The 27759-nt window shown below is 35.9% G+C and overlaps 2 protein-coding genes across 3 annotated transcripts in view; both read right to left on the bottom strand.

The window, feature by feature from the left end:
• The window catches only part of LOC136814780 (dynein axonemal heavy chain 1-like), a 120376-nt gene that overhangs the window by 7585 nt on the left and 85032 nt on the right, over positions 1-27759 (bottom strand). For both annotated transcript variants that reach the window (XM_067071204.1, XM_067071203.1), the window contains 8 exons: positions 22637-22882; positions 22165-22314; positions 7351-7737; positions 6706-6901; positions 5246-5597; positions 4549-4984; positions 3282-3452; positions 1658-1837 (listed from right to left, as the gene is read on the bottom strand). In XM_067071204.1, coding sequence (XP_066927305.1) covers positions 1658-1837; positions 3282-3452; positions 4549-4984; positions 5246-5597; positions 6706-6901; positions 7351-7737; positions 22165-22314; positions 22637-22882 — 2118 coding nt within the window. The remainder of the gene's footprint in view (positions 1-1657; positions 1838-3281; positions 3453-4548; positions 4985-5245; positions 5598-6705; positions 6902-7350; positions 7738-22164; positions 22315-22636; positions 22883-27759) is intronic.
• On the bottom strand, positions 24463-26548 carry LOC136814779 (uncharacterized). The gene has a single exon (XM_067071202.1). It carries the CDS (start codon positions 26260-26262, stop codon positions 24556-24558), a length of 1707 nt encoding a protein of 568 aa, XP_066927303.1. The 5' UTR covers positions 26263-26548; the 3' UTR covers positions 24463-24555.

Consider the following 27759-nt stretch of genomic DNA (forward strand, 5'->3'; position numbering starts at 1 on the left):
AGTGAAATGATTCATTACTGGTTAAGAACACTGACCTTAATATACCCTGGACCAAGGGTATAAGGCAAAATCTTTGATCGGAGTTTTTTGAAAAGTGTTACCCTAATGTTAGCACTACTCAATAGCGGTGTAAATGTATCGAGAGCGTTAGATCTACTTTTCTTCGAATACTTTTGGTGATGTAGCGCCGTTAATTGTCAATTTTTAACACTGCAATGACTTCTTTTTGGGTACCACTTTCAGAAAACTCCGACCAAAGATGGCGGATATAGCTTGGTCAAGGGTTTATAAAGGTGGCTAAGTAGTGACATAGAACAATTTAAATTTTAACTGCGTATTCTTCTGTCTTACAGTACACTCTTCTGTCTTACAGTACATTCTTCTGTTTTACAGTACACTCGAGACTTGAAAGATTGGTAGGTATCGTAAAAGAATTTAGCGAACCCGCTAAAATTTTGGTCCCTCTCACAATAAAGTTTTTTTCGGCGTAACTTAGATCACCTTTAGACATTATAGGTTTAACATCGCTTCGGTGTGGTTTTTTTTACGGATACGAACTGTTCGTATTAGTTTCGGAATGGTTCGGATCAAGAAAACGGAGGAGTTCTGTTCCGATAAAAACTGTGCAGCGTAACTGTTCCGATCCGTTTTGTTTAGTAACGTATTCTTTTTTAACGTTTCAAATTTTCGATGTCAACACAATGTTTCGGAACCGTTTCGTTTTAAACGGTTAGTGTTTGAACATAGTTTTACTTGAGAAATCACTCCACTGTAAAATAGAAACAGTCTGCAGTAGTGAAGTAGCAGACCACGTGGTATGGAGGGACAATGAAAAATTGTGGTTGAAGCGGTAATTAAGATTAACCAACCAAAACGAAAGTACTTCATTTTAATTAACAAAACTATTTCAGGAAAATGCATTTCTTAAGTGGACACAAACAATTATCGAAGTGGTGTAAACAGCCTGAGGACGACTCGTTTAAAATATTGCACCAGGCTTCATGCTAAATATAAAAAGTGGTTTGATTCATGTATCAATGTGTGACAACCTATAAAACTTAAAGATAACTGTCACATATTGCTGACCGCAGCTAAATCTTTATTTAAACTCTTATATGGAGATTTTTTTTCCAGTTTAGATCCAGTTTCGGATGAAATGATGGTCGACACTCCAGCTACTGAATGACCACCCTCTGGTAAATTTTTTTTCGAATATTCTTTAAAACCAGGGTGCTCAACATTCAAATGAAAACATTCCAGCCGTAAATGAAGATTTCTGAGACGAATCAGGCTATAAAGTCTACACAAAAAGTATTTTTCAAGTTATTTGCCAGCTTGGTTTTGTCTAATTTCAAAGTGGCTATACCTCAACAGTAACCCGATAGACCTTTTCATAAATTACGTCACGAACATCACTTGCCTCGTTTTGAAATTATGGCCATGGTGATTAACTCCCAGCAGATTTTATTAAAACTACTTTCTATTCATAAAAAAGGGACATAATAACCATGGTAATTGTTTGAATACGAGGCAAGTGATGTTGGTAACGTAATTTATGAAAAGGGCTATTCTTGTCATTTTGGCGCATTTGAATGCAGGGCGAACTTTTAGAAAGTTAACCATAAGTACTGTATACACAATGGATCTAACTACTTACCTTATACGGAATGTCAGGATATTCATCAAGAAACATGCTCAATTGACTGATACAAATTTGACTGTCGCCTTCAGTAAATTCGTAAGGAATGTTGAATCCTAATGGTCCATACTTTCGTCGTTCGATTGCAACACCATGGAAAAGACATAGCGAGAATAACAAGCTTCGGAATTCGTTTGTCTAAAGAGAAAAAAAGAAGTGCTTCAATACTTATATGTACAGAATAAAAGACGAAAAACTAAACCCATTCATTTATAAGCCCCCGCCCTAAGCACGCAATTCACGCGTATTTTTTTTCTCGAAATACGCGCAATTTCTGTTCATTCCTTCTGTTCAAGTTTTCCAATTCACGCAATCCCGCAGCATTTTAAAATCTTAACGCATCCACGTAAGTGAAAAAGCCCAATCACGAATTTACTGCCATCCACTTGGGGGGGGGGCATTTATTCTCCATTGACTTGTAACCAGTAGATTCTCATCAAATCTTGGTCAAAAGTTTTAGAATTGTGATTTTGATGATTTCTGGATAATTTCAGAGAGAAACTTGATGGTTCGTATCCCTTATAGATATTTTGGAAGTGTGAAAAAAGCGCTTCTACCGGCAGCAAGTATCGATACTTGTACCCTCCCTGTCAAAATTTCTTTAGCTCAAACAAATTTGTGTTTCCCTTGCGTGTTCGTGTTATGGAGACTCACTGTAATATGTTAAATCAAGACCGATTTTTCGGAGCATATCGTCCAATCACTATCAGCCAACAAGAGTACTATCATAGCTGAGATCTCTTCCTGGTTTCAAATTCCTCGAATGTCTATATATACTCCAACAAACTTCCTTGTACCCAGGAGAAAATTTTAAAGAGGCTTTTCTTGATTTTTAACGATCCGCCCACAAGTCGACATTACTTGGCTAGATAGCGAGTATTTTTACACAAGGTTAGATTTTCTTTTAATTATAGGGTTACAAATTCATTGATGAAAAGAGTAGCGTCACTCAGCATTAACTGACCGCAAATGAATTCGGAATGTTGACCGCGAACACAAGAGCTTTCTTTTATCCAAAACAAACTCGTTTCAACTTTTACTCGCTTTGGAAGGGGTTATAATCTTAAAAGTGGACAGTTTCTAAATTTTGGGGAAGAAGAAAAAAAACAAGCAGGGTGCTGTTAGGACCTACCTGGTGATGAAAGTTACATGGAAATAAGGAAAAAACTGACAACATTCAGTCAGAGAATCATCTTTGTGCAAAAAATCAGACGATGAAAGGATGAAATCTTGAGGAAATGCCAAAAAGAAATTCCGGCATATTTGGGCATTTTCGGCAGTAAGAGTAGGTTTACTGAAAATCGGGCTCCGTCACATTTTAGGTATTGCCATTTTGCATCATTGTGCAAAAATCAGAACAATTGAACGAGCCAATCTCGAGAAAAGCTTGCATCATACGGAGGGACGGACGGACGGAAGGACACAGGTTAATCTAAAGGACCTCCGTGGTAGGTCCAAAAAAATTGCGTGCCTAGTCTAATTGTGCATGGAAGTTAAGTGGGTTATTGTTTGAACCTTCAAAGTTTGACTTTAGTCTGCGGTATACTATAGGCAAAATTGAGTGCATAAAACTCAGACTTACCCTTCCACATGAGTTCAAGAAATCATCATTCCAGCCGATATACATTTTCAACAGATTAGCTTTGATTCCTTTTGGTGGTTCTACCGTCATTTTAGAGCTGTTTTGTAAAATGGAGACAGGGAATTTTGGAGATGGCATACTGGTTGCCCACATGCGGAAATCACGATGCACCTAAAAAGAAAGTAAAAGACATTTCAGCTGATGTGATATATAGATCTTTCTAGGGAATAGTTCGTTGGAATACATTTTTATCTTTTTTTTCACGTTGGTTATATTCTCACTACTATCTAATCCATCTACCCCGATTTAGACTATATTCGCACGTTGGTGCTCTGTTTCGCCCCAGTATGATTTTCGTTACGGATCGAGTGTGTTCATATTGGTATCGGAACGTTTCGGAGCAAGAAAACGGAGCAGTTCCGTTCCGATGAAAAAAGTGAAGCGAAATTGTTTCGATCTGTTTTGCATTGTAACGTCTTCTTTTTTAACGTTTCGGAACGGAGCGAAACCGTTACGTCATGGTCTTAGAGTTTGCCCAGATTGCCTGTTGAAAATAACAGTCAAACTAATACCCAAATAACCGAAAATGGGTGAAGCAAATGTTATAACTGAACTGCAAACAAATGATCTTATCAAACAAATGATCTCATCAAAAACCCTTCTATTAAGGTAGAGAAACAATGAACAAGACGCAACTAGACGATGTTTTCGTCAGCCAAGATTAGCACGCAGGAAAAATACGGTGCCGTTTATGGATGTAGAGGAAGAATGCCGTGGAAGTAATGAATTAAAAGAAAATTATAGTTCGCCCGCGCGAACAAAATTTCCGTCCAACTTTTTACTTCCCGCGTGGCTACTTTTCCTTTATTTTGTACGAATTCGTCTTAGACTATAGGATCGTTTAAGACGCAACAATCAGAAGGCTAGCAATAGAATATACGATAAACTAATACACGAGAAAACTTGAGGTTTATAAAGGTTAATAAGTAGTAGTAAGGCTCCTCTTTCGATAGCTATCTACCCGAAGGTAGGGGAGAGCGCCACTCTTTCTCCTTGGATTGCTCCACTTACCCTTGATCCATCTCTTAATTGTTGAGCATCAAGCAGAGAGGCATCAACTACCATTTTGAGAATCTTTGCTATGACCCGGCTGGGGGTTGAACCCACAACCTTGCGCACCGTAGCCGTATGCTCTACCACTGCACTACGGTCGTTAAAGGTTAATGGATATATCTTTGAATCGAAAAGTCAGTTTCAAAGGTTTTACCTTGTCTGTATCAATATTCTCGATCAACCTTTCAAGAGTTGGCATCCAACTTGGGGCCAAATGACAATTCTGGAAGAAGACCCATTTACCACGTTCCATGGCACTATACATCAAGGCTTCGGCGCGAGGTCCTTGACCCTGGCCTAACGATATAGCATTCAGCTTTTTCGAGAAACGCATTTCTTCCGCGAATTTGTATAGAGCGGACGCAGGATCTGTACCAGGCGATAATACAAAGATAAGCGGTGTAGTAGGTGAGGAATCCTTGAAAACTTGACCCAGGTCAGCCGTCTGCGGCTCAATGAAACGTTGACCCAAATGTCCGGCAACGAAATCTTGCATAGCGTTTGTCACTTTATCCGCACGTATGCAACGAAGGACAAGAAGCTTCTGGAAATTGTCTAAGCATTCAGCCCATTGGCCAGGTTGAGGCTCCCTATGGTAGAAAATAAAATATAGTCAGTCTGTTACCATATTCTTAAAAGCGAAGTCGATACTAACTAACACCCAAGACTCCCGCATATGCCGCCAACTGGTATGAAAAGTCTAGATCAGCACTAATAAATTTCTTAAACTGACTGAAGTCTAGCCCTAGATCTCGATAAGAAAAATTTGGGGAAAACTATAGTTGTTGAAATTTCAGCGAAAGAAAGACCCTGAAAAAAAACTAACAAAGTATATTTAAGAATAAGCTTACCTATGTGGCTCAACACTATCGAAAATTCTTTTGAACCCCTCTAAATTGTTTTTAAAGTCATCCGCAAAAGCTTCGAATTTCGGCAAGTTGCTCAGCATGACAACTTCTCTCCACGCGCGATCAGACAGCCAATCAGAAGCCGGATTGGGTAGATCACGTGGCACAGTTGAGCCACCAGCCAATAAGAATCTCCATTCGTCCATGTTGATTTTATTCTCGTTCATTAGAATTCGTACGGAGAGGAGGAAGGAGAATAAAAGTTTGTGCTTCTCGAACAAACTACGGCAAACGTTGGTATAAAGAGAGTAGGTGAAAAAATCATTGATGTTCTCTATACGGCGTGTGATGTTGTCTAAAAAAAGGAGAGCAAAGAGAAACTGTGAAAAAACTGGCTAAAGGGATAATCAGATGGTCTGTAATATTTTGCATGTGGGATCCTTCTGTTGTGCGGAGCAAAATCTCAAAATATTTTTGCCTAATTATTTTTTCAAAGTCGAGATATTTAAGTTACAAGTTTTTGGCTTTTAGGATGAAAACAATAGAATTTCAACGTAAGAACCGTGTAAGAACCCATTTTCAAAAATTTCAAATTTTGACATCTCGATTTTGGAAAATTGTTACACAAAAACACTTTGAGGTTTTACTAAGGACCACAGAAGGTTTCTGTAATCGAAATATCTGAAACCAGCTGATTATCCCTTTAAAGTTTACAAATTATGTAACTCAGTACAGTATGGCAGATTGCTTTAATTTCAAGTCAAATAAAAAATTGTTAATTTAAAAGTCTTAAAAACTAAATAGGGTTTCCTTGTCCCGTCAATGACTCCGAAAACAACGTCTTAAGCCAAGATACCCTATCATTGTCTAAGAAAGCTTACACCGATAGCCAGTTTTGAAATCTGAAGAAATTCCAAGGGAAATTACTACTGCAAAAAGGCAAGTTGGATCAGTTCCAGTTTGAGGGGTCACTAGTTGAATTCTTAACCAGTTTTCAAAGCTGGTAAAGAATTTAACCAATTACTCCTGGAACCGGACCTGACAGGGTGTCTACGAACTTTTTTTCACCATTTTCAAGGTTTTCAAGGTTTTTTGGCAAAATTTTAGTGTTTTTTCAAGGTTTTGTGGACCATTTATTGGGTATTTTCAAGGTTTTTCAGAACTAAAATTGACTTAAATAGTAGGATATGACTTGTTAACAAGGTGCATGGGAGGTTACTACCAGTTTATGGTGTAGAAACAAAGAAAATCTTTTGAGCTTTAGCATAGACCAAAACTTCACTGACGACATAGGCCAAAACAAAACAAATACTGTCACAATCATGCATTTTCAAGGTTTCAAGGAATTCTTTCAGATTACATTCACTTTCAAGGTTTTCAAGGTTGCTTAGTCCAATTTCAAAGTTTTCGAGGTCCCATAGGCACCCTGCCGGACCTGATCTGACAATTCAAATTAGACGTACCAGCTTGTTCAGCGTTCAATATTCCATTCAAGAAAATATTAATGAACCAATCCAGTGAGTATTGATACATGGGATCGATCATGGCAAGATCGTAGGTACAGAAAAATAAAATTTGCGTTCGAACAGCCACCGGGATGTATTGGGAACGTGTCGCATCGATATCCTTCTCTGTTTGTTCAGCTACGATTACTTTAGACTACAAAAAAGAGGGAACATTAAAGAATTTTTAGTTTCAAAAATTCGCGGAAAAGCAATAATAATATTTTGGTCCATCTTGCATTCAAACCAAGTTTTTTAACACGTTTGAAGTTTCCGTTATTTCAAGCTCCTGGGGACATTCAAAGTAATCTAGATGTCCTATCATACTCCAAACCTCAAGAAAGCTTCCTTCTTCGTTAAAATCTCGTCGTCTCTAAAACAAATTTCCCTTCACTAGTCTTCCTAGCATTATTCAGGGTTGAAAGATGTGTTGAAACAAGATCAAAAATGATTCTACGTTAAACGGCCGCTTTTTACGCCAAACCTTATCGTTGTTATTTTTTCATTGCTGTGTTGGCAAAATAAGAGCCCATGTAAGGGATCGGAATTAAATCAGGGCCGGGTTTAAAATGGTGAAAATTGAACATATGAGAAATAAATGCCTACCTTTATTTCTTGAGATTTGACTTTTGATTGTTCAAGAGTTTTAATCAAATCGATATCATCCACAGGACTTCCTTCAGATGCAGACAACTTATGGAGAATCTTGTCCTCAATCTCTTTCAGTTCTTGTTTCATCTTAGCGTTACTGATGATGAGTTGATTCTTAGCTTCTTCCAAATCAGGTCGTTCCTCGGCAACCACCAGAGCTAACATTTGATCTTCAAGACCACTTGGTGATAATGTGAAATTGACCAGTGTAACTTTGGTGGATGTTTCTGGTGTATAACATGGATTTGGAAGTTTTGTGGTGATGTAGAATTTGAAATCTTCATGGTAAGGGATGATGGCATCACCAAGTTTAATGACTGTGCTTCCAGATTGTTTGTAAGTCTGAAAAGATAAAGGATAAATCTCATGAGCTCAACCGAACAATATAAGCTGAGAAATGATGTATTATATTGGACAAAAATTTTACTCATTCATTACGTAACAGATATACGTAGGTGGATATGTTATGTTGATTTCTAAAAAAGGCACATTGAAAAGTGTAGTTCTATTTTCAAAACATCGAGCTGGAAAAGAATTTTGCCATTGGCATGGTTGCTAACCAATTAGCTGAATGTCATAGTTGTTGTCTGTTGAGATATCAGAGTAGAAGAACTTTTGAAATGAACTCAGAATTGATCTCCTGATCTCCCGAAAAAAAGTTTCTTAGAACCGTAATAATTTAGAAATTTTTAAGATAGAAATGTCAGTGATACAATGATACATTTACAATGATACTGTAAAAGTGTTTAGCGTTTAGGTTCAATCATTGACCATTATATTATAAACCCTAGACTAAGCTATATCTGCCATCTTTGATTGGAGTTTTTTTTGAAAGTGGCACCCACAAAGACACCATTACGGTGTTTAAATTAACTTCAAATTGCGCTACGGGGATTGGCGGGTTCAACCGAAATATTTTTAGGTTTACACGCAAGGGTAGTTGAACCCGACTGAGGATGCAGCACATTAAAGACCGACTATCAATCATCTCCGATAGTGAGGTCTTGTAGCACAAAAATACTTCAGATGGTGATTAAAGAATGAAATTTGGCACAGATGATCCTTAGAGGGCCTAAAACTTAATTTTAAACAGTAACACCAAATTTTGCCACCTGGCCACCTGCCAGATGACGTCATCAGGTGGCTTATCAAAAATTTATTTTTTTGAAAATATTTAAAATCTGATGGTATCAGCGGAAAGAGCATGAAATGCTGATGAAAATCGAGGTATAAAACATGCCTTCAAAATCTTCCTATCAAAAGTTATAAAGGTTTAAAGTTTTGTGATGACGTCATCATAAGCCTTTCCAGGCAAAACCTAAAATCCCGTAATAACGGAACTAGTTGACCAAATTTAGTGTTTTATACATGAATCCATGTCAAAATTTGAAGTTCCATCTGATGCTTGGGTCTAAACAACATAGGAAGGCTTAAAACATCCAAAAAAATTAGTTTGTTGTACACTGTGCTCCTGAAGGGAGAACGCTGCGTTGATTTGCCTTGTAAAGCTCAAAATCCAAGTTTTAGTATTCTGTAGGATTTAAAGCTTTTAATTCAATTTGAGCATCGGAATCGGAAAAAGCAATGAATTTTGATATGAATTCATGTATAAAACATGAAATTTGGTCAATTTGTACCAAAATTACGAGGTTTTTAAGTTTTGCCTGGAAAGGCTTATGATGACGTCATCAAAAAACTTTCAACCTCCATAACTTTTGATAGGAAGATTTTCAAGGCATGTTTTATACCTCAATTTTTATCAGCATTTGATGCTCTTTCCGCTGGAAGCATCAGATTTTGAATATTTTCAAAAAAATATTTTTTGCTCAGCCACCTGATGACGTCATCTGGTAGGTGGCCAGGTGGCAAAATTTAATGTTACTGTTTAAAATTAAGTTTTACACCCTCTAAGGATCATCTGTGCCAAATTTCATGCTTTAATCACCATCTGAATTATTCTTACGTTTTTATGTGCTACCTGACCTCACTATAATGTTGGTTATCGTATACAAAGTGTCCAAACAAAACTTGGAATCTTTTCTCAGCTCTTCTTGCAATCTCCAAGCTAATATTTAGGAGAATTTTGGTAAGGAAAAGTTCTTACAAAACCCTTTTATATGAGACGTCCTTTTTCCGTCCCCTATCAACTTAGCCAAGTGGCTTAAAATCGTTTAGACGAAAGCAAAACACAAGTACTTGAGATTAATTTAACGTAGCTCAACCTTAAAAATCAATTTTCGGATTATGCCATATAGCTTAATTTATTATTTCGGATTCTTCATGGATATATTTTTACAGAAGAATGGATTCATTTTATTGGTTGTTTCTGTTTAGACCGAAATGGTGATTGATGAACAATTTTGATTTGAATTTGAATCGTCAAGCGTGGCTTTTGATTGTGAAATCCAAAAGGTCGAGTTTTCTTGATTTGAACGCCATGCAAGGATTTCAATAATTGTTCAAAGTTCTTGTTTAATGGGTACTCTATTAAGATACTCTCCGTAAAGTCGGAGGTTCTTTAAATTGTGCTTTTATTCAGACTATTTGATGTTATGAAGGCTCGAGTTATGGAGACTTCATTCCATCATGTTTTGGGACTGGGTACGAATTTGTTCTATTGGATCTTCTCGTGGTCAGAAAAATCTCAGAGCTCTTAAATCACGTTTTTATTGGAGCATAATTTTGACGCCACTGGATGTTCGATTTTAAGGCTAAGAATGTTTACAAAGTATTCTTATTTTCACCATTCTGTGAGTTTTTTTTGTATAATTTTTTAAGAAATTGGGTGCGTTAGAGTCTGCTGTAATTCAGAATATTCTTAGGTTTTGGCCATCGAAGCCGTATGTTCTATATAGCTTGTTCTTTGACTAAAGAGTGCTCCATTTCAATTGGCAGTCCACGTTTTACATCTTTCATTCAATACATTTTTCTGAAGACAGAAACATATAATTAAAAGCAATACCTTGTTGAAAAGATTTTCCGTAAATTTTATGCAGATAATTTTTAAAAGTCTTTCAAAAATTTCTAAAATTATGATTTTTCTACTGGACCAAAATGTCAACCTCAGTGGAAACCTAGGCTTGTATAATCTAAAAGCTCCGCTGAAGGTGAAGGTTTCGTCTCCATAAGATAAGAACAGCAAATGTCAAAGTAACCATAGCAACCACAGGTGAGTGGTATTGTGGGTAATGAGATGAAAAGGAGGCTAGTGTGTAACCAAACCCTTTGAAGGTAGTCCCTACCGCCCCACGAACGCCTGTGATAAAGCTTGAATCTTGTGGATTGACCGTCTGTAATATCAGAAAAGTGTTGGTCAACTGTCCTTGAAAGTATATGAAATTTTTGGTGATGTTTAATATGGCGAACAGTAGAATCTGTTTTGGGAGAGTATCCAACACTCCAATGTTTGTTAGCATGAATGACGTCATCATGGCTGAACTTGCTGCTAACGAGGTTACGTATAAGTAAAAATTACGCATGTTATCGGTGAAGAAACCATGTTTGACAAGAAGTAAGGTGACGGCTAGTGTGAACCAGTTTGATGTCATGACGACTATAAGAAGTGTGCTCAGTGACCAATGATATTCGGACGGTGCGATGATGGTCATGTTTGAGATGAAGGTGCCGACGCTATACCGAGCCATACCGTACGCCAAGCATAGTGTGATAATATCGAATTGAAGAAGATCTGAATATTTCATCAGGCTTGTTGATGATGGATCTGGTCTTCCTGGAGCTGCCTTCGTTTTATTATTTAGATGTTTAGTGTTTGTAGGTGACTTCCTTTGGCAATGCTTATTCTGGTGTGCTGAACTGATCTCTTTAATATTCAAAGATTGATCCACTTTCTCGGCAGTTGTCTTTTGACCAGATGAATCAGAATGGATCTTTTGGTTTTCCCACGACGCGAGAACAAAAGAAAATTACAGCAATAAGAAGATTGACCATATTGTATTTGTCTAGTTTCAAATATCCGATTCGGATTCGGAACCCGGTAAATAGAATTGGTAATCCAGCACCGATGTTAATTCCCAGTTGGTTAAACACTTCAAACCAACTGATCACTCTCTTCAGCTTTTCTTGTTCGTTTTGGTATGATCGACGAACTTCTCCTGTGAAATATTGATTTGAGATTGATTGAGGATTAAAATCAGGTGTACAGTATATGCCCCAAAACGGAGACGGCCCCCAAAACGGAGGTTTTCATTAAAATGAAGATTCTGACTTGTAGATTTATCAGAATTAAACGATTTTTGTTTATTTTGAAAGAATGATGGTTATACTTAAAAATGAGCATGTTTTTGCTGATTCAAAATAATATATTTGCGTCTAAAGGAAATATTTTAACACCAAAATTAGATAAAAATTGCATATAACTCACTCTAGCTCCTTGGATATTGAAAATAAGTTATGAAAACGGGGTATAGGAAACTTTCTACACCTAATGCCGTTCAGAAAATGCAAATACATCTGTGACTTTAGAGGCTGGGTAAAAGATATAGCATCTTGAAGGTCAACCAGTATTTTGGAGCCCTAGAATCAGCATTGAAAAACTGAAAAATCTAAATATGAGAAAAAGCAAAAATCTTGGAATTCTATTCCTATCACCTTGAGTTAATAGTTTATAACAAAAAATTAACATTATATATAAAAATTTTCGCTGAATCAGCAAAAACGGCGGCAATTCTGTCATTTTTTTGCAATATAGGAGGAAAATATCTTTAAAGCTTAATATTTTCAGTTTCAGTTAAGCTTTTTTTCTAAAATTTTCACAGCTTATTCCATACATGAATGGAACTATTTTAAAAAGAGATTTGTTTTCAAAAACTTGATTAGGACGTTGTTAAATCAAAATTGTCATTTTGAAAATTTCTAAATTTTCAGTTTGGACTTTGCAATATCGAAATCTTGAAATATTTCATAAAAATCATAAATTTTACATTTTCGGGTCGTAAATTTATGGGAAAACACAAATATGTTCATAGTTTTTCCCCCTATTACCACTGGGCTTAATAATTTGATTTTAGCTACACCTCCGTTTTGGGGGCCCCAAACCTACATTTTGACAACCAGGGGTATACTGTAAAAATTTATCAAATAAATTTATGCCCAAAACCCTCTAAATCATATTTCAAAACTATGGTCAAAATTTTGTATTAATATCTTAAAGATATCTCGAGAAATTTCAAACCTCCGTTTTGGGGACCATTAGAAAAAAGCTACCTATCTTTAAGCGATTGAAAAATATTGTTGAAATTGAAAACTTTGAAAAAGAACTTAAAGAGAGATGAAGTAGAGATGTTAAAGGTTTTCATGCAAAAAAATTTTTTGTAAAATCTCTTTTCCTCTAGATTTGAGAGAAATTTCAAATTTGATCGCCGTTTTGGGGGCCACATACTGTACGGAAAACAACGCACGAGGAACACAAATTTGTTCGAGCTAAGCTAAGGAAATTTCGAGTTATGGGTACTTGTTTGTAAAGCAGTGTTAACTGAAGGGACGAGAAAACTTGTTCGAGATAAGGAGGTAATCAAACTATAGAGGTCCGAGTTAAAGAAACTACAGTCAACTCTCTCTAATTCGAACTTCTATAAATCGAATCTTTCTGTAATTCGAACTAAAGTATTAGTCTCCTCAGCTGGAAAGTGGTTTGAATTACTCTCTGCTATTCGAATCTTTCTATAATTCGAAGAAAATCTTTAGTCCCTTGAAGATCGAATAAGAGAGAGTCTACTGTACTACTATATAGGCTTTTTTCTAAGTTAAATATGGTAAGTTATAACTGAAAATGTAAAGTCTTACCGATGACTGCAGTTTGCAACGATTCGGGGAATCCCATCAAAAACCGCCCGAGAATTACCAACCATAACTGCCCGTGTAAAACATAGAAATTCCCGCCAAAAGACAACAACATTACGCCCACCACCACACGCCTCAAATTTCTCGTGCGGTCCGTGTAACGCCCAATAACGGCGCCACCAATAATTTGTGCCACCGAATATATAGCCTCAGTTACACTGTAATAAATCACTGCTTGGGCTGTTTGGATATGGAATCGATCTTTGAAATAATAGAGTAGAAAATATTTGGTTGTTTGGTTTTCTAGCCCATATAGGAATATCATTAGATAAGCCAGCCATTTGAAGGTTTCTCTTTGCTGAAGCCATTTCGTGTAATTCATATTAAATTTTATGAGTATTTGAAATATAAAACGTTGATACCACCATGCAGTATAAGATACCTCGCTTTATACAGTCTTTTAGAGATTACAAGAAAATGTCTGAAAATGAATCAACCTGCTTATCACATCAGCAATCGCATGGGTAAAGAACATTCATTTATTTAATTCAATTTTCTAAAAATAAGACTTTTCTTATAAGAACAGGTAAGTTTTATGTTCTATTTTTACAAAATTCACAAGCATAATTGTTCTTACTCGGTTCTTATTTCTTTCATAAAATGTTACAAAGGGGCTGGTATTTGCTGAATCCATTCATGAAATATATGGCTAAATTTTGGCCAAATTTAATCCTCCTGATTTTACTGAATTGCTCTTATAAAAAATGGGTCGAGTGGTTAAGGGGGGTTAGTCATATGAGAAATTCAAAATGTCATTTTTTAAACTTTTTGTTATATCTTTTTAAGTAGTAAATATTTTTCAATGAAACTTTCCACAATTGTAGCACAACTATAAAGGATTTGAAAAAAAAATGTATAAATAGCAAAGACGGGGGTAAATCGTCCAGGGGGTAAAAGCTATAAAAATACTGTGTCAAACTTTTAAGAAAAGCTAGAAAAGCTATTCAAAAATTTTTTTTGGTGAATGTTAGTATTATGAAAGTCTCCGGGATGAGTGGAGAAATTTTGTAAAATTTCAAATCAGGGGGTCTGGAACCTAAAATTTGTACTTTTTCAGTTTAAAAGTTAAAAAATGCTCCACATTCGTGTCAATCCAGGTCAATCCAATATGAATTAAAATTGATGAATAAACAAACGATATAACTCTTATTTAAAAACAAAACCTTTAAGTTTTGGTCATCGAAGCCTTATGTTTTTATATAGTTTGTTCTTTGACTAAAGAGTGCTCCATTTAAATTAGCAGTCCCCGCATTTTACATCTTTCAATACATTTTTGCGGAACTTTGGCAAGATCTGCGTACGCGGGACGTAAATTTGTATATGTTCAGAAAAATGTCCCCAAAACTGCTACCTCTAAAACGAAAAATATCGACTTTGCTCTGTACTGAAGAATGGGACCTGTTTAGCCAGCGAAAAGAAGCATTTACCTCGTAAATTTTATTGAAAATTAAATTTAGTAAAATTTTGGTACTGATTTTGTTGTTTTTTGTTTTTAATATATATACTTTTGAAAAAAGTAAAAGTGGTACTAAGATTATATCGAGTTTGACTATCCAATCAAGTGCGAGATGTCTGTTTGCGTTGCTGCTACTTTCACTTTTGCACACTTGCGAAACATAAACAAAGATGGCGATTTTTGTCAAGGCAGGATCCTGCTGATTTTTTAAGCTGGAAGGCATCTTTTGCTTGTAAAATGACGTTGCTGCTGCTCACACTTATTGGAAATTTTAAACGAGTATCATTCTTGAGGTTATTTTACCACTTCCTCTGGGAGAGGTGAAGGCTGTCCTATCCTCCACTTCCTGATGGTGGTGGCTATCGTCAACTGCTGAAATTTTCCATAAATGGTGTGATGGTTGTTTACTTTGTGGCATTCAAACTTCATGGCACATTTTTGTGATCATTGATTGGAGTAACCATTACTATTACATCAATTAATCTCATGGAAAACTATTTTTATTGCTTGATCAAACCAAATATCTGCAACAGCCAAATCAGATTTATAAAACAACATTCGGATTTCGAAATATTTTAACTTTTTAGACCCTATGATTTTATTGGAATTATGTCATGGTTAAACTTAACATTCAGCGGGTATTGTTGCCAAACAATGATTTTTTTTGTCACATTGTCAGCCAATACTGTTCGACTATTCGAGTAACACTTTTACGAAAAAGATCATACGCCATATCGAATATTGAGTGATTGTGGTCAGTAACATTCCTTGAGGCTGATTGAGGAGGTACGCTGCTGTGAAGAACAGACAAAATATTTGCAGGAGTTTCTTAATTATTCATCATGGCATTAGAAAGACTTTGTTGTGGTTTGAGATCAAGCAAGCGCTTATTATGTACGTATTAATGCAACACACAAGAAGGGGGTCAACTTGTGATCATGTTTTGTAACATGTGATGTTCAATGACATTTATAACTTTTACATATACTATAGGCAGCAATCACTAATACACTTCCATTTTATTTGAATCTTTTCAGTCAGTAGTAGAAAATTTCAAATTCACTGGTGCTGGTGGTCATTATTCAGCTCAAACACTTTTTAAATAATTCCCAAATAAAATAAGCACTTTTGAAGCATTTTCCTCAAAACTCTTGAGCGTGTTTTTGGTGAAGTGAAATGAAGATGTTTGTGATCGCCGCCTTAGAATATACTTTAAGTGGATAAATTTTGGCGTGGAATTAATTTGGCAATTGGCCAAAATACAATTTTTTGACGGGGATTTAGCTAATTTGACGATAGATCAATTTCATAAAATTTGGCGGGAATTTAATTTGGCGAAATGCAAATTTTGAGACACTTAAATTGGGAAAAATTACTATAAAATATACTGAAAAGTTGTTATTTTTTACATAATATTCTTTTTGTTAAATTTGGCGGGAATTTAGTTTGGCGAATGGTCAGTTTTTGAAATTTTGGCGGGGATTTAATTTGCCAATATTTGTTAAAAATTGCCGAATTCGCCAAATTTAATCCTCACCAAAATTAATTCACAAGGTATGAAGTATTTATTCAAGGGGTTCGAAGTCATTGCATGTTTAGCTTTTCTGATTGCATGAATGTGTGGAAACTAGAGAATGTAGTGAATTATAAATTAGTGACATTTTTGTGAAAATGGTATTCATTTTTACCATTTTAGTTAGGACATCCTAACTATCAAAAAGTCTATAATACAATGTCATGTTTAATACTTAAAAGCTACATAATCTAAACAATGACGAGAAAGACTACACTTATAATCAACATACCCCTATGATGTTGATTATTATGTTGATACCCCTATGTTTACGTCCATGCTACAATGCTATACTCTTTAGAGTTTTAATTTTTTATTTTTGTTATTTACTTTCGTGGAAATTTGTATTGAACAGATATTCTTGTACTTTTAATCAGGGAAATTTATTTAAAGCTACAAGTATTACAAAATCGAGCACAAATGACTTTTTGTCTTCTAATTTTCCAACATCCTCTTTTTTGGCATTATTGTTATGACTCGCTATTAAATTCTAGGTGAAATGTAAGATCTTATTAGTTTGTTCTTTAAATTCTGCATTAATTAATAATGGAGTCGATTTCTTGTACATTTTGAGATTTCTAAGATTTCTTCGCTTTGCGAAAACAGAAAGCTCGTTCCGCAAGCCCTTTTATGTTGATTCTCAAGACAGAAACATATAATTAAAAAGCAATACCTAGATTGTAAGTACATTTTATGCAGATAATTTTAAAAAGTTTCAAAGTCTTTCAAAAAATTTCTAAAATGATGATTTTTCTACTGGACCAAAATGTCAACCTCAGTGGAAACCTAGGCTTGTATAATCTAAAAGCTCCGCTGAAGGTGAAGGTTTCGTCTCCATAAGATAAGAACAGCAAATGTCAAAGTAACCATAGCAACCACAGGTGAGTGGTATTGTGGGTAATGAGATGAAAAGAAGGCTAGCGTGTAACCAAGCCCTTTGAACGTAGTTCCTACCGCCCCACGAACGCCCGTGATAAAGCTTGAATCTTGTGGGTTGACCGTCTGTAATATCAGAAAAGTGTTGGTCAACTGTCCTTGAAAGTATATGAAATTTTTGGTGATGTTTAATATGGCGAACAGTAGAATCTGTTTTGTGAGAATATCCAACACTCCAATGTTTGTTAGCATGAATGACGTCATCATGGCTGAACTTGCTGCTAACGAGGTTACGTATAAGTAAAAATTACGCATGTTATCGGTCAAAGAACCATGTTTGACAAGAAGTAAGGTGACGGCTAGTGTGAACCAGTTTGATGTCATGACGACTATAAGAAGTGTGATTATGATGACGTCATCAAAAAACTTTCAACCTCCATAACTTTTGATAGGAAGATTTTCAAGGCATGTTTTATACCTCAATTTTTATCAGCATTTGATGCTCTTTCCGCTGGAAGCATCAGATTTTGAATATTTTCAAAAAAATAATTTTTTGCCCAGCCACCTGATGACGTCATCTGGCAGGTGGCCAGATGGCAAAATTTGGTGTTACTGTTTAAAATTAGGTTTTAGACCCTCTAAGGATCATCTGTGCCAAATTTCATGCTTTAATCACCATCTGAAGTATTCTTACGTTTTTATGTGCTACGTGACCTCACTACGATGGTAGATTGCCACGTTCCTTCAGAACTTTAGCGTGGGCGGGCGCCAATCCGCCATCAGAATATCAGATAAAGACTTAGGTTGGCCGGGACGGAGAAACTGCCTCAAAGGTTTATATAAAGCTCGGTGGTTTCAATACTAATACGTTTGCACCGTTTGTTTGTGAAAAGTGATTTCAAAATCATGCTATTCATGGCAATAGCGATAATGATTTAGCAAAACATTTCACAATGGTAAAATTTATGTTAGGTTCAACAACCATATGCTTCAACAGCAAATGTCTTCATTATTGAAATCAAGGTTGCAAAGAGTTGTGATAGAACATATTCGTTAATTTTTAAAATAAATGTTGGAGTTTCTGAAAGTATTGAAGGGAGAAAAAAGGCCAAAAAAGGATAAATACCGTGTCACCGAAAAGTCCAAATATCTTATTTTATATAAGAGGGTGATTTTCCAAAAAAAACATACGCAGAAGGTGTGACTTGGTTTATGATCTAAAAAGTACTTTAGATGGTATTTTAGGCCCCAAAAAGAAAGAAGACTTAAACAAGGATAGGCTTCTTTCAGACTGCTCATCCTCTAGCGAAAAGTTTATTGTAGTTTCTTTATAGGGAATTTATCTACAAGGGTCTAAGATTCAGACTGCAACAAGTAGGGCTTGGAAATAATTCGTGTGAAACAGTAGCAATGGTTGCATTGAAAATGCACCAAATCACATTGATAATCGTCTGTCTAATAATTTCAATCCAACCAGCACAAAGTCGTTTTTATGTTATTGGTATTTTCTCGACATGTCACAACAAAGGATTTGATGACATTCACAACATCAACAGCATTTCTAACGAGGACTACATCGAAGCATTGGTCTATCGGAACCTAATTGGGGATGTGATGACAAGAAATTGCTTACCGTTAGAAAAAGAGCAAGACTATTGTAAAGATTTCACTAAATATGTGGCTTACAAAGAATACGATGTTTGCCAAAACCACGAATTAGCACTGGAAACAAGCTTACGACTTATTTTCGATCCCCTTTACCGGGATCAGAAAAGCGAATCTAATATTCTAATCGTACTGACATATTTGGATAAGGAATTGTTTAAAACACTGATATCAATGATGCTACCCGGTTTTCCCTATCTAAAAATTGTATCTTTAAACAAGACCTACACGATTGATTATAACTGGAAGGTTTTCAAAAGATCTGAAGAACCTTTTCAGAGAAACCCCCACACAGCTTGGCTAGCATTATTAGAATTCTATGGCTGGCAAACGATCGGGGTTTTCTTTTTGAGACGAAATCAGACTCTGGTGAATGTGGTCGATGAAGAAGCTTATACAAACTTTATAAAAAGTATTAAAGGGAAAGAGGTATGTTATATCAAACAAGAAGTCAATATGGAGAATCTCCAAGAATACAACCAGCTGATTCATAACATTAAAATGGAAGCAAATTATGATAAACCGAAAATCTTGTTTGGTGATCGAAAAGATCAAATAAAATTTGTCAGAGATTGTGAATGGGATTTCGATCAATCTTTACGACACTTTTGGGTTTTACACAACATCTTTGAGGCTAGAAAACTTTACGATTACAACAAGAGATTGGACAATTACATTTCTATAGATACTGGGTATCAGTACTGGATACAAAGAAACTTGGCAGGTAGATACCATAATTTATCTTCCCTGGGGAGCGCATCCACATTTACAAGCAGTGGTATAAATGTTGAACGCCCATTAAGTTTTGTTTATTATATGAGAACCCACCATTTTAGATACGTACATAAGTGGAGGCTAAGTATTTTAAGATTGTTAGCTGGTAAACTGAGGAACTGGAATAGCATTCGATTAACGTTCGTAACGAAATATCGAGACATTTTTTCACTTCCTTTTTCCGAAGAACTAGGCAGCAAAGATTTAGAAATGTATTATAACGATCCTCGAATAGGTTTTCAAAAATACGAAGGACTATTAGCAAAATGTGACAAATTGGTGTGCCCGCCAGGGCGGTTTCATACTTTTGGGCGTCGCTGTCCACCCATAGAAACAACATGGAATTATTCAGTAGGGTGGACTTGTATAAAATGTCCACCAAATACCATTAAGAAATCGATTGGTGACTACCCATGTATTAGATGTCCAGATTTGATGTTCTCGAACGCAGATCGGAGATATTGTTACGATCCATACCGAATCTTTTACAGAAATATATCAGATAACTGGGTGGTTCAACTATTTGCCACTTTCAGCTTGATTCTTGCCATATGGATAGTTGGGATTGTAGCACTCATGATCATTTACAGAAAAACACCAGTTGTCTGTGCCAAGGATTTCAAACTATCCATACTCCATTTAATATTACAATTTCTCTTAGTGGCGTCTTCGCTTTACAGTTTCCAAGGACAGATAACTCCAATTCGTTGCATTGCACAACCAGCATCAATATGTCTGCTGAATACGACTTCATTATCTATCATCTTAATCAAATCACAGAAACTTTTACAAATATTCAAAAGCAGAGTTCGAATAGAACAACGAGAGATGCGTAGACTAACTTTACAACAAGCCACTGTAGTTTTGGTGAATTTGACCATAGCAGCAATATTACTATTCATCTCCTTGAAAATAATAGGATTTGAAATCTTAACTATTAATGATCCGATCACTTTAATTCGACGTTTTCAATGCGACATGAGTATCCATATAGATATTCAAATTGGGTTCCAAATTTGTTTACAAATAACATGTTTCATTCCAGCCTATCGATCGAGGAAGTTACCAAGCGTCTACAATGATGCAATGACGACAGTATATCTCTGTTTCACTCTGATCATACTAAACATAACCAAATATCCTATACAACCTTTCCAGAAAACAATCGATGATAAAACCAACGTTCAGTGGGCTTTCACACTACTAAACGTCTTTGCTACCATTTTGATTTATTACACACCAAGTTTGCATATCATACTGTGTAAAAAGCACAAAAACACGAAAGAATATTTTCGCCAAAAGACAATGGAAGCTTCCACCAAGCGTGTCAAAGTTTTAACATCGTGATATTTTTAATGTATTATTAAACACTAAACTTGTAGTATATTCTTAGCTCTTAGAATTTTCTATTTTTCTGGTTTTGTGATTCGAAAAGTACCCTGAGAAAATAAATTCTCCACTGGACTGAAGTTGAGGGTCACCAAAGACTGCATTTTCATTAACTGTCTACCCAAAGGTGGGGGAGGGCGCCACTCATTTCCCTGGATTTCTCCACTTAACCTTGATCCGTCTCTTTAGTTGTTGCTGAGCTTCAAGCAGAGAGGCATCAAGTACCATTTTGAAAACTTTGGTATGACCCGGTCGGGGATTGAACCCATAGACTTGCGCACCGTAGCCGGATGCTCTACCATCACACTACGGCCGCTAGTACCCCAACGGGTGCTGTAGAGATAACAAATTGGAACAGGTATGAATTCAATCGAAAGTTAAACAAGATTTTCACTTTTTTGACCTTTGAATTGCTTGACATCCAGTTATTCCAAAGGTTTAGCATTGTTCTTAAATTGTTTATATATTTTTGATGATTTTTGATTTATAAAAAAGAAACACTAAACTAAAGATAAGAGTCTCTCACAGGCGTAGTTAAAATGGTATAAAGAACGACCACAATAAAGAAAGTTATCGTCAATTTGGGTAATTTTACCGTAGACTATGATTCTATTGTCATTTTCCAGCGGAAAAAAGACCGAATTCCCTGCTGGTTTAAAAATTAACTTCGGAAAGTTAGCGGATTTCCTCATTTGACACAAGCTATATGATTGTACATCTGAAAAAAACCCTTTGCAATTTTCAGCTGGTTATCCCGGAAAAAAAATGGGAAAGATTCCGGAAAAGTGAGTGGAAATCTTAGAACGTGAAGTGGAATCTTACCCTAAAGACGGTAAAAAACTTACTCAGTATTTACCAAAAGGAGTCTAACTGGGGGGGGGGGGGCACTTAAGGTAAATGAACTACCATACACGCGGCCCTTAAGGGTAGATTTTCCGAGCTTTCCAAAGTGCACTCTAAGGGTGTAAAATTTGACCATATTTTGCTTGAAAATGGTCAAAAACCTTCAAGAAAATGCACCGTAAGGGTCGATTTTTCGCCCAAATTTTCCAAAATTTGCTCTGCACTGTAAGGGTCTGATTTCAAAGGCTTAATTTTGGGCCGCACGTATGATCGTTTTTGAGTCGAGTGCCCCCCCCCCGGACACTAACTTTAAATAATAATGATCATAACTTACAAGTTTCAAGAGGACTGGTTCGAGGGCTGGATCCAATTCTTCCCCAATATTCTCCAACAAACAGGGTTTACCAAAACGAATAGCATTTTCTAAACTTCTCAAGAAATCACGATCTGTCAGCTTGATGACGTCAATGCCCGCTTCTCGTTCCTTATAGAAAAAATAAGATGGAATGAATTTCAATTATGAGAAAAATTGTTTGTTCACTGGTCAAGAAGGTTCAAATTTACTGAAAAATTCAAAGGTGTGTCTTAGTGATTTAGGACATAGAACTCAAAATGGTATTTAAAGTGACAAACAATTGAGTAAATTTGATGACGTCATCAGGTGGTGCAGAGTTCATCAAAAAAGAAATCTCGTCAGCAGGTCTCAATTCAAAGACACACTGTGAAAATTACATCGATGACAAAAAGACAAGTCACTCCAAAAGTTATCAAAAGATTCACAAAGAATCCGTTAAAAAAATCCTTACCAGACTTTTAATCCATTTGTTAGCTTGGCCCTGTGGATCAATAAATAAGGGCCATCTTCTGGAATATTCCACAATGACGCCATTATCCACAGACAAACCATCTCGTGGTAGACCGTAGATTTGCCAGTTCCGGATTTTGACCGGATCACCGAGAGTTCCGACCAATGTGCAATTCTCAGAATGTGCGATATTGTAACCTTTCAATTCTTTCATCCATTCTTGGACGAGGTCCAAACGGTATTCACCCTGTGTGTAAAGAGAAAGGAGTAACTTGTTCTAGTCGAATATACTTTTTTTCTATTTAACAAGGTCCAGAATTTTTGAGGTCTTTAGATGTTCTCAACTTTTTGAGTTTTAAGCCTAAAAAATTTTTCTAAAAATGTTACCCCCATACTGTGAGTCTTTTTTATGCTATTTCCTAAAGAATTGGGTGCGTAAGAGTCCAAAGCCCTAATAGGTCTTGATATATTGGTCGCTAAAGCCTTATGTTCTTATATATTTTGTTCTTATAAAAAACGGTGTAAACCAATTCCATGTGAGACCGGTCTCCATGAGTGCGTGCTGCGAGCGCTTCTTTCGGCTTCAATCATTTTTGCTTCGGAAAAGAATATAACAAGTCATTAAAAGTCATCCGCTGAGTGTACATTGTGAATATTTTCTTTCAACGATTAGCTTACCGACTTCTATGGTCTTTAGGCTGTTAACACTATATAGTTTAAGCTCTCTAATTAAACGTTCTATTATTCGATACGCCCTATTATTCGATGAAATTTAAAGTCACCTTCAACAAGAAACTTTCACAAACGATGCTCTACCATTTGTTACGCTTCTTTACCTTATCGGGGAAAACTTCGTCGGGGAAAAGTGACGAAATTTTGGCCAAGTGACGAATATTTTTCCCCGACGAAACTTTTCCCCGACGGATAATTTTCCCTGACGAAAATTTTCCCCGACGAAAAACCCTATTTTGAAATTAAACTTTTTGAAGAAAAAACAAGCTGACAATGATATTTTTCAATGGGAAGTCTTGAACCAGAGTGCCCTCAAGAATCCATAGCAAACAAGGATGAACAGTCGGAAGATGAACAAGAAACCAGCGAAGACGAGACCGAAGAAAAAATAGAGTTTAATGAAAATATGGGATTAGATGTTGTTAAAGAATGAAATAAATATAGATGCAAAACAAATTATTGTTTGAAAAATACCCCAGGGAAAATTTTCGTCGGGGATAAGTGACGAAAATTTTAGCAAGTGACGAATATTTTTCCCTGACGAAAATTTTCCCCGACTAAAATTTTCCCCGCCGACCAAGTTTTCCCCGATAAGGTATTCGATGAACTAACAATTCCCCAAGATCGGATTAGAGAGCGGCAGTGGTACTTTTTTTCAACGATTACCTTAACGACCTTTATGGTCTTTAGGGTGTTAGAAGTATTGTCTATGGAAGAATCGAAACCGTGCATTAGGGGAAGATCAAATCATTCAATTAACATACAGACCGATTTCCAAATTGGCTATTCCAGAAAGAAATTGTAGCCCCTATGCTGAGGAGGTCCTTTGAGGGAAAGGTGACTCGCCCTGGATTTTCGATTTTGTTTTACTGACCACCCTGAATTTTCCACCTCATTTTTTTGACCACTCCATCTTTTACATTCGAAAAACCAGACCCCAGATTTTTTCCAGACCACACTTTTTCTGGAATAGCCCAATATGAACTTATTTCTTTCAATAAGGAAGGGCCCATTATTAGAATCTTTGGAACTTTTAGCAAAGCGAAAAAATACTTCGTTAGAAAATTCGAGTTATTAAAAATCGAGTTGGTGAGAATCAATAGTTCTATCATTTTTAGTAACCTTAGTTAATCGATATAATATATGATACAAAACAAACTAATAAATACAAAAACATCAAAACTTGGTTTAGAATATGAGTTTAGTGTCTTTTTGAATAAACATCTCATTTAACCCCTTGCCGTAAGGGACATTTGGAAAACATTCTGTATTTTCAATGATACAATCTAACAGTACTGGTCCCTCTGAGTTTAAAAACTGATTGATGCTTTCTTGAAAATTGTCCTTGGTACATGTTATTCCGATGACACCAAAGGCTCTGGCAATCTGAGCAAAATCTGATGCAGTTCGATATTTCATAGCAACAGTGTCCTCGAAATCTTTAAAATATCTTACAGAAGACTTGACCATTCCAAGGCAACCATTATTCATTGTAATAATTTTAACAGGTAGCTGTTCTTCAACTACTGTTTTTAAATCTCCAATAGACATTAGAAAGCTACCATCACCATCAATATCGATAACCATGTGATCAGGAAAAGCTATTTGTGCACCAATAGCATATGGAAGACCAGTACCCATGGCACCACAACTTCCTGATGTAATCAAACGTTGGGGATGTGTCCATGTTAGATGTTGGCAAGTCATCATTTGATGATTACCAATGCCAGTAGTCACCAACACCTTATCCATTCTATTTCTCAATTGCAAATTCAGTTCTCTTAGAATGTCTTCAGCAGTCAAATACTCATTTTCAGTAAAGATTGGATATTTGGAACGCCCATTGTAGATTTCCTCAATCCAAGACGTTCGTCCATCTGGGTCACGTTGCGAATCTAATTGTTTCATTGAGTCCATCAACTGTGGTAAAGTCAAGCAGACATCACCGATAATAACGTTCTTAGCGTTGACCACTTTGTTGATTTCGCTTTCATCAATATTCAAATGCACAAAGTGTTTACAATGTGGTGCATATTCGCTTAAATCTCCAGTAGACCGATCATCGAATCTTGCTCCTATAGAAATGATACAATCAGCATTTTGAATAGCGTAATTTGCAACGACTGTACCGTAGACACCTCCCATTCTTAACGAAAGTCGATCATTTTCATCAAGAATACCAACACCATGTAAAGTAGTGACTACTGGTATATTCATGACTTTGGAGAATCTCCGAACTTCTTTATAAGCCTGACACGCACCTTTACCAGTATGTATAACAGGTCGCCTGCTGCTGTTAATCACTTTACCAATATCCTCGATGCTATTGAAAGGAGTATAGAAATTCGAATTTATAAAAGTAGAGTGTAAATCGGGTATTGTTGTTTTGTGGTGTGATACTTTGGCGTTTAGGATACAAGCCGGTATGTCAATATGAACAGCTCCTTTCTTCTTGTGGTTTGCAATCTCAAATGCTTGGTTAATGATGTCATCAACATTATCTTGCGGTTCCACCATATGACTCCACTTGGTGATTGGTTTGGTGATATCAACGGCTGGTGATTCTTGGAAAGAATTTTTACCGAAAGCTTCCAAAGAAACATTGCCAGAGATTAAGAGCTGAGCATCCAATAAAGAAGTCACACAGTTAGTAATTCCCGGTCCACTTGTTACCATAGCAACTCCGGTATTCCCGGAAGCTTTGGCATATCCGATAGCAGCATATCCGCAAAATTGTTCATGTGAATTGACTACAAGTTTGATTCTACGGTTCTTCTCATCTTGTGGATAGAATTGATCCAACAATGGAAATATAGCTCCTCCAGTATAACCAAACACATGTTTAATATCACGTTGAATAAATGTCTTATAGATCAGTGCTGCGTTACTAATCATTTTCGAATGAGAAAAGAGTTATGTAAGTTGATCATTTTTCCGATGAGAATTTAATATTGATAAATGAATGGCCGAAAAAATTCACAATGTAAAGATTGTTGGAGAAACAAAAGAATTTTCCACTTGTAACCGCAACAAAACCATAAGACACAAAGTATGGTTTTTTGAAAATGGCATTCCTATAGTTATCGTATCGTTGCGTAATTATTATTTTGCAATGAAATGTTAATGAAATATTAAAAGATATCTTTCATCACAAAAATTAAAAGAGTACACTACTCCGAGTTTCGTGCGCTACTGCACTTTTCAAATGTACAAAATAAAAAATGAAAATGTTAATGATAAATTTTATCAAAGTTTTAATTGTTTTGAATGGATTATAGTAAGAATGGTATTTATAAGTGTTGTCAGATTACTCCTTTTGGACAAAAAAATCCATACACACTCCAAGATGACAGATTGGTATAATTAGTATATGTAATCACATGATAACGAGTGCAATTCAAATATAATAGCGCACCGTCCTGATTCTATCTGCACGTTTTTTTTTTTATTAGAACCCAGTTTATAAGAACATTGAGGCTGAAATTCGTCCAAAAATTAAGAACGTTGTAAGAACATGCCCAGCCTCATTTTGGAAAAAAATGACAAGAAACTACAAATTTTTCCTCTTTTCAAGCAGTTTTAAACAAACTTAGGGATAGATTTTCTAAAATCGAGAGTTAAATATTGTCCAAATTTTACCAATTTTAAGTGCTCTTTATTTTGCATGATATTGTCGATTTAGAGTTGTCTGAAAAATTAAGAACGCATTTAAGAACATTTTAGGCTGAAAATTGCTAAAAAAAAAAGCACATCAAGGCTCAGCCAAATTTTAGGTGTTCTAATAAAAAAAAACGTGTATTCTGTCAAGAGTTTAATTTCAAGAATTTAATTGCAAAGATGACGTTATGAACTTCCGAAAATCTATTATTAGTTTGGGTAAAGATACACCAGTTTCAATACGTTATTAATCTTTTCCTACGAAAAAATTGAGATGAAAAATTGGTCAAAAACCGCTATTCTCAAGATTTTGAGACAAAGAAGGTTTTTCCCGAAAATCTATTATTAGTTTGCTTAAAGATACACCATCTAACGCAAGAAACTTTTAAAAAAAGTTTTTTTCATCGCCGTAAATAAGGTTTTTAAAGTCGAAATACTCTTCTTCGCAAAAGTCTTCATTTTCTTCTTCATCAAATTTTTTCATAGCGATTTATAAAATTTTCAGATTCAGGAATAGCTCAATCAATATTTTGTACTTGGCAAATATGAAAAATTCACTATGGTCAGAGCCCTTCATTACTTTAACAAAATTATTTTTCGCGGATTGGGATAGCCTATACTAGACGTCACGGCTTTTTTCTACGCTGTAACGTCTATTCCTTTGCGACGTTTTCAGGCTCTAAACATTCGATTTTTTGACGTCACTTTAAACGTTCGAAGCTCCTGCAATATCAC

This window comes from Clytia hemisphaerica, unplaced genomic scaffold (genome assembly GCF_902728285.1).
Source record: "Clytia hemisphaerica strain Z4C2 unplaced genomic scaffold, Clytia hemisphaerica genome assembly, whole genome shotgun sequence".
In the NCBI taxonomy this organism is placed as follows: domain Eukaryota; kingdom Metazoa; phylum Cnidaria; class Hydrozoa; order Leptothecata; family Clytiidae; genus Clytia; species Clytia hemisphaerica.